At 40.1% G+C, this 8,322-nt stretch overlaps 1 protein-coding gene across 2 annotated transcripts in view; it reads right to left on the minus strand.

Annotated features, from left to right (window-relative positions):
- ARMC4 (armadillo repeat containing 4) overlaps positions 1–8,322 on the minus strand; it is a 221,512-nt gene that overhangs the window by 55,799 nt on the left and 157,391 nt on the right. For both annotated transcript variants that reach the window (XM_005876555.2, XM_014548019.1), the window contains 2 exons: positions 3,231–3,419; positions 1,758–1,979 (listed from right to left, as the gene is read on the minus strand). In XM_005876555.2, the coding sequence (XP_005876617.1) occupies positions 1,758–1,979; positions 3,231–3,419 (411 nt within the window). The remainder of the gene's footprint in view (positions 1–1,757; positions 1,980–3,230; positions 3,420–8,322) is intronic.

The raw sequence follows: 8,322 nt of genomic DNA on the forward strand, positions 1-8,322 counted from the left end.
GATTCCGGTCAAGGGCATGTACCTGGGTTGCGGGCACATCCCCAATAGGAGATGTGCAGGAGGCAGCTGATCGATGTTTCTCTCTCATCGATGTTTCTAACTCTCTATCTCTCTCCCTTCCTCTCTGTAAAAAATCAATAAAATATATTTAAAAAAATAAAGAAAAAGAGAGAATTGAATGCATACAGTAATTTTTAAATTAGAAATGTCTTTATTTTTAAAGTGATAATGAAGATCATTATCATATAGAAGTGAGAGCATTTATAACTCGTTAGCAACTTGGAATTAGTAATAATTTACTTTGAAAAATTGGTGCTTAGTTTAAAAGGGGCTTTTTATGCCAGTTTTTTGCTTGAACAAACTAATTGAGAGAATTGAATGCATACAGTAATTTTTAAATTAGAAATGTCTTTATTTTTAAAGTGATAATGAAGATCATTATCATATAGAAGTGAGAGCATTTATAACTCGTTAGCAACTTGGAATTAGTAATAATTTACTTTGAAAAATTGGTGCTTAGTTTAAAAGGGGCTTTTTATGCCAGTTTTTTGCTTGAACAAACTAATTTGACTTTTGTGCTATATGGTCAGATATATACTGGAAATTTTGACACACTTATATGTAAATTGGGGTTAATTTTAGAAAAATTACCATCATGTTAAACTACAATATATTTGAAGGATAAATTAAAATAATTTCTTCAAAAATTATCAATTGTTATTGTAAGAGTCTAATCCTCCTAAGATGTTTCATATTTGGCATGTGTAAACTTGACCAGATATGATTAACTGGAAATTTTATTAACTCTTATTTGAAAGATTAAGGCCACTTTGGGCATGCATTTCAAAATTTAAATAAGTTGTCATAGCCTCCAATTGAGATAATAAATAGTATATTGTATAAGGAAACAAGCTATAGAAAAGAACTAATACTTTAAATCAATTTTTCCTAATACATGTAAGCTGTTTAGTGTCATCAAAAGATTCCAGTCAGAAGCTCTAGGCATTTTCTATGTAACACATAGATACATTACAATCTATGTGCAGAAACTCTCCTACTTGCATATTGGTTAAAGGCAAAAGAGAATTTGAAACCCAGATATATTTTTGAAAGAAGCATGTCTTTGAATTGTCCTTTCCCATTATGGTTCAGAGCCAGGGGTCCTCAAACTACGGTCTGCGGGCCACATGCAAATACAAATATTGTATTTGTTCCCGTTTTGTTTTTTTACTTCAAAATAAGATATGTGCAGTGTGCATAGGAATTTGTTCATAGTTTTTTTTTTAATCTATAGTCCAGCCCTCCAACGGTCTGAGGGACAGTGAACTGGCCCCCTGTTTAAAAAGTTTGAGGACCCCTGGTTCAGACTGTCAAACTGCAGACTGGTTGCCGTTTCAGTCAGCTCCATTGCCATTTAGTTGGTGCCTATATTTCATTATTTAAGTGTTAAATAAGTAACATATTAAATACAATTATGAATACCACTGATGGTTCATACACTGTATATTTTCTTTAATAAAGTTCAAATTACAGGATGACTATTTATTTTACTGAGTACATTTTATATTTGATTAGAAAATTCTCCACGCAACTCTTCTGCAGCATAGTCCATGATATTCAACAGCAGCTATGATCCAACAAGGAGGCAGTTTTGTTTGTCCAAATACCCCCTTCGGTAAAACCTTAACGTTACTTAAGTTTCTTTTCAGACTACATTTGCCTAACTTGTATGAAACCACAAAGCCAACCAACTGTACCTTGACTGCGCCATTCTCATGCATGGTGATGCAGTTATCGGCATCTTCTGAGAGTTGGTACAAGGCCTGAGCTGTTGCTCGATGCACATTGGCGTCATTCGACTTCAGGTAACGCACCAATGGAGCCACTGCCTTGTTTTCACCAAAGGCCACTCTGTTTCTGCCCCACATACAGCAGCATGAAATGGCTTCTGCTAGATGACGCCTGAGTTTATCATTATTCTGCATAAAGGAAATGAATGGTGGTATGATCCCGTGAGATCATGTTTATGCACTAAATGTTTATTACCCACTAAGATGCCAATGAGTCAGGAGAGAACAGCTAGCTAGATACTCAGGTGCTGTCTTGAAGGGAACTAGTATTTTGGTGGGTCACCAATGGACCATGTTTTAATCCTAAATTCTCATTTTATGAACTGAACATTCTCAGTGAACTCAAAAGTGATCCTCCCTGCTCACCTGGTATTAGTTATTGGTATTTGCCTGATATTATTATTATTATTATTATTATTATTATTATTTGCTCCAGGCTCAATTTCCTTTTGAGTAAATATTCTCAACACAGAATTACAGATCCACAAGTGGTTTAGTAATAAATATAATTAAAGAATATAGGACAATCTCAAGAGAGCATTTCGCTTAACTGGGATAAGTGGATTAATTATACTTTATCACCCTAGGAATACTGCTTCATCAGTAATATACCTTGGTTCCCAAGAGGGAGAAGACAGTGTAGCATACAATGACTTATTTGAGTCTGCCATTTCCTTTCTGTATTCTTTATGCCATTATATCCAATGTCTAATTAATTGTGTAGGTATAATATAACTGAATAAGGATACAGTTTTCTTTTTATTGATTTTAATGTTCGCTTGTTTAAGCAACAACTTGGTGTCCTTACCTGAATCTGGTGGATATTTTTAGGAACTCAGTATTAGGCTCTCTAGACCCAGCATCTTTCCAATGATTGAATTTCATCTCCATGACTTTTCTGCCAAGTGGTAGTCCAAGCTATGCTCAAATACTTCTGGTCATGGTGAAGTCATTACCTCTCAAGGCTGTTTATTCTATCTGACACAGCTCTGAATAACTAGTACAGTGACTGCCAAAATCTGCTAGCTCAAGAATGCCACTGATCCAAGCTTGCTAAGCTGGGGAGGCACATTTAATTTCTAAAGTTGGCATGGACAATTATCTTAAATATATTAATAATGATGTAAAAATGATAGTTACTATTTCTACAAGAACACATTTGTTACCATTTTACTTGCCAGTGACAACAGCCTTTATTTCATAAGGATTTTAACACTGTATTCGTCTCAGAAATTAAATGAATTAACCCAAATCTCATACCTAATAAGTGATGGATATTAAACTTAAACCCAGGTGTCTGACCATAAAGCACATTGCTTTTGCCTCTATACCATGACATCTTATGACAATATGCACTTAAAATAAAAAGATGTTACTTACTGTATTGGCTAGTTTGGACAATAAAGGGACAACTCCATGATCTGTAATGACAGCTAAATTTTCTTGATCTTTTGCTATATTGGTAATAGCAGCACATACACTTGCCAAAACTTCTTTATTATCTGATTTCAGTAAATTGACAACAAGTTCCAAACCACCAACAAAGGAACGAACCATTTCTCCAGCATCCTAGAAAATAAAAAAATAAAGATATCTATACTAATAAAAGGGTAACATGCTAATTAGACCAGGTCAACTGGCCATCTTCCAGACATCCGACTCCCTTCTGAACAAAGCCATGGTGGTGGGGGGCGAGGCAGAGGCAGTTAGGAGGCAAGACCAGGCTGGCAGGGGAGAGCAGTTAGGGGTGAGACCAGGCTGGCAGGGGAGGGCAGTTGGGGGTGAAATCAGGCCAGCTGGGGAGGGCAGTTGAAGGTGAACTGGCCTGCAGGGGAGGGCCATTGTGGGGGACCAGGCTGGCAGGGGAGGGCCATTTGGGGCGACCAGGCTGCCAGGGGAGGGCAGTTGGGGGCATTAGGCATGCAGGCAGGTGAGTGGTTAGGAGTCAGTGGTCCTGGATTGCGAGAGGGATGTCCGCAGGGTCCCAGATTGGAGAGGGTGCAGGCTGGGCTGAGGGACACCCCCCCATGCACGAATTTCGTGCACCAGGCCTCTAATCTATATATATAAAAGCCTAAGTGACCGTTGCAAACAAATGACCGGAACAACCAGTCAACCAGTCGCTATGATGCACACTGACCACCAGGGGGGCAGATGTTCAATGCAGGAGCTTCCTCCTGGTGGTCAGTGTGCTTCCACAGTCAACCTCCCATGGCTGGCCAACCTCCTGTGGTCCCTTTCCCTCACTGGCCAACCTCCCATGGCCCCTCCCCGCAGCTGGCCAACCTCCTGTAGCCCCTCCCCCTGGCCAGCCAACCTCCCTTCCCCAGCTGGCCAACCTCCTGTGGCCCCTACCCACCCCCCTGCTGGTCAGCCCCAATCGGTCCCAATCACCAGCCAGGCCAAAGGACCCCACCCATGCATGAATTCATGCACTGGGCCTCTAGTCAATAATAAACTAATATTTAGCATTTTTTAAAGCAAAAAGTAATGATAAAGCTGTGAAGTACACCCATGCCATTAAAAAACAAATTCAGTTTAATTTATTTCTATATTATACCTAATTTCTATGTATTTATATATAAATTATGTATGTATATAAACATACACACACATAAATTAGTTTCAATGAATATTTATTGAACAACTCTTATATGAGTTAGATGTTAACAAAATACAGTTGAAACTTATAATTTGCAATAGTTATGTTCTTTAAAATCACCACAAAGTGGAATTAGTGAATACTGAACCAATGCTCCTAAGGGAAATACAGCGTTAGGTTCCTGCCAGCCTCTGTGTTTCTCTTTAAAGGCATATTTCATATTTTTTTTCCTTTTTATTGAATTTATCAGGGTGACACTGGTTAACAAAATTATACAGGTTTCAGGTGCACAATTGTACAACACATCATCTGTACACTGTATTGAACAAAGTGAACTAACAAGCAAAATAGAGACAGATTCACAGGGAGCAGGCTGACAGCTATTGGGGGTGCTCATTTGTGTGGAGGGATTGAGCAAAAAAATAAAAAAAAACTCATAGACACAGACAACAGTGTGGTGATTGCCAGGAGGAGGGGTTGGGGGGCAGGGGGAGTTAAGGAGGGTATAAGTGCTGATAAATGGTGATGGACGGAGGTTTGACTTAATTCATTGACATTGAAACACACTATATCCTATGTTTGAATGCAGCTTATCTAGCACACATATTTTCTCTGTAAGGCACATGACAGCCTTCCTGTGCTTAGAAACACTAGAGAGTAATTTAGAACTATTCTTGTGGGCCATTTAAAACAGTAAAGTCATAAAAAAAAAAAGTGACACTAAGTAGACTACAAAATGGATGCTTACTATGAAAGCTGAAACAAGATGGCAGAGCATCATCTAGTTTGACCTCAGCCGAGAACATGCGTATTGGGCAACTCAAATTTCTCCACGAATGACCAAGAAACTGCCATGAATATTGATTTTGCAGTCACACAAAAAGTTTAGCATGTAGGTGAATTCCTGAGTAATTCAAATCTGTGAATAATATGGATTGACTATGTATACCCTTTTGCCATCATGTTGCTTACAATCTGTGGGGAACACAGGCATTAAGACATTACAAGTTTAATGAATAGCCCTAAGGGAGAAGAGGTAAAGAGACTGCAAATACATCTAACAAGGGAATCTTGGCTGGTGTGAAGATTCGAGGACTGCCTCCCAAGAGGACGTTTGTTAAGCTAAAGCCTGACACCCGAGGGGGATTCTGGGTGGAGGAATCATCATGAAATATAGATCTAAGAGTGAGAGAGATGACTTTTCTCTAGTTCACAATGGTAAGAGCATAAAATAGGAAAGAAAGAATGGGGAGGGGGATGAGACTTAAGAGGTGAGATCTTGACAGGTCTTATAAGCCTTGTTAGAGAGTTTGGAGTTCCTTTTCTGAGCATGTGAAAGCCAGTAAAGAGGTTTAAGTGTGGAGGAGTGTGAGGTGGGAGGGAATTTTATCAAGTTTGTTTCTTGGAAGCTCTCTTGGGATTGCAAGGTGGGGCGAAGAGTGGTGCTGGGAACTCAGAGACCGTTTCACTGATTCAGGTAAAAGGTAGGAATAGTTTAGATCAGGGGTAGGGAATGTCTGGCCCATGGGCCATATCAGGCCTGGGAAATCATTTGGTCTGGCCCTGCCAAGGCATTAGGGGTGAGTTAATTAAATGTTTGACTAAGTATAGTAGGCTAATTTTTAAGTTGATAATTTTCTATGGCCTGTGAATGATGTTTTAAATATCCAAATGGCTCTTGGCAGAAAAAGGTTTCCCACCCCTGGTTTAGATGAAGGTAAAGGTCTAAGCCTGGAGTAAAGGGTGTGGATTTGTAAGGGCTGATTAGAGAAGATAAAGACAAGTGGTTCAATGATGATCCCCACATTTCTGGGTTGACCTAGTGGTGCTAATGTTGGACAGGCAGGGTTTTATTTTGTTTTCTGGAGCAAGGAAGGGTGATAGTTGGTGGAAAAACATCTAATTTGAATTAGGTGCCCAAAAGTATTTACGTGGAGACATCCAAGAGTCAAGTGGATATATGGGGTTAGAGCTCAGGAAAGAATACCATGGCTGGATATGTAGACTTGGAAGTCATCCACTTAAAGATTGTAACTGAAGTTAAGAATGTGAAAGAGCCCTAACCGGTTTGGCTCAGTGGATAGAGCGTCGGCCTGTGGACTGAAAGGTCCCAGGTTTGATTCTGGTCAAGGGCTTATACCTTGGTTATGGGCACATCCCCAGTGGGGGGTGTGCAGGAGGCAGCTGATGATCGATGTTCTCTCATCGATGTTTCTAACTCTCTATCCCTCCCTCTCCCATCCTCTCTGTAAAAAATCAATAAAATATATTTTTAAAAAAAGAATGTGAAAGAGTGAAGAGTGAGAGAGAAGTGGCACTGACGCAGTGTTCTAGGTGTGGGCAGAGAAAAAGAATTTTACAGAGGAACCTGAAAACAAATGGTTGAACAGAAATCCACTTCCCCTGATGTATGATGGTGGCTGTGTAATGTGCACTAATTATTTCTCAAATTATAGAAATTAATATCTTTTGAGTTCTAAATATATATCAGGTACTTTACATAAATTATCTCAGTTAAACCTCAAAATAAACATGCTAAGTAGATATTATTTCCATTTCATATTTAAAAACTGAGGTTCTAAGATGTTGAACCTCATAAATTGGATTGTGTCCTTCATAAATGCTGGGGCCATGTTTTTGTAAACTTAGTCTCTTTCTACATCATAAATCTGATCATCTCATCCCACAGCTGTCTGATCCTTCCACAGCTCCCCATTGCCCTAAGGATAAAACTCCAACCCACACCTGGCTTCCCAGCCCTTCATAGTGTGCCCCAGGCTTCCCTGCCTTGCTTTACCTGCCTTGATTCCCCTTCTCCAATGCCCCTCACATACCCTCTGCCAGTGGCTCCCCACAGGAATTAATAACCAGAAACCTGGCACTCATTCCCAAAGTATGTAATTTATTAAGTTTGGGGTGGGGCCCATAAAAAACATCTGGATTTCTAAAAACTCTCCTGGTGAGCCTGAACCTCAGCTTGCATTGGGAACACTGCTTGTGCATTCATGTCCTCAAATGTGCTGCTTGCACATGTCTCCATGCTTTGCACATGCCCTTTTTGGCTACTTTCCCATTAGCTTGGGAATTCCTACACAGCTTCAGCTACTAAGGTACCATTTTCTTCAGGAAGTCTTTCCTGAACCTCAAGTCTGGGTTAAGCTGTTCCTACCTGATTCTTCTATATTATACTAGCACTTACCAGTCTATGCAATAATGGCTTGATTGTTTGCTTTTACCTTGAACTCTAAGTTTCAGGAGTGTAGAAATCCTCTCTTATTTACTGTTGTATATCCAGTACCTATGCCAGTTTCTGGTAGTAAGTATATATGCTCAATTAATATTCACTTAATTTGATTATATACACATTTGCAGATATAAAAGGAAACTTTCACTGAGGGTACAACAAAAAACCTAAGCTTCCAGTAAATGGTAAAGGAAGAACCAAGTCAGGATCTTCCCAAGTGTAAGGGAAAAGAATATTTTCCCACAACCTGTTGTTTCTCCCAATTACTATGGGAAATGATGTCAGCAATATTGTTGACCTTGTTCTCAATGTCAAATTTAAATACAATTTTTGATAGGACACACTTCCAAATTATAATATACTAGAGGCCAGGTGCACAAAAATTTGTACACTCGGGGGGAAGGGGGGGTCCCTCAGCCCAGCCTGTGCCCTCTCGCAGTCTGGGACCCCTCGGGAGATAACGCCCTGCTGGCTTAGGCCTGCTCCCGGGTGGCAGAGGCAGGCCCAATCCCTAGGTGCAGCCCCTGGTCGGGCTCAGAGCAGGGCCGATTGGGGAGTTGGGGCACCGCCCCCTGTCATGCACAGAGCAGGGCGGATTGGGAGGTTGCGATGCCACCCTCAGTCAC

The sequence above is a fragment of the Myotis brandtii genome, unplaced genomic scaffold (genome assembly GCF_000412655.1).
Source record: "Myotis brandtii unplaced genomic scaffold, ASM41265v1 scaffold49, whole genome shotgun sequence".
In the NCBI taxonomy this organism is placed as follows: Eukaryota; Metazoa; Chordata; class Mammalia; order Chiroptera; family Vespertilionidae; genus Myotis; species Myotis brandtii.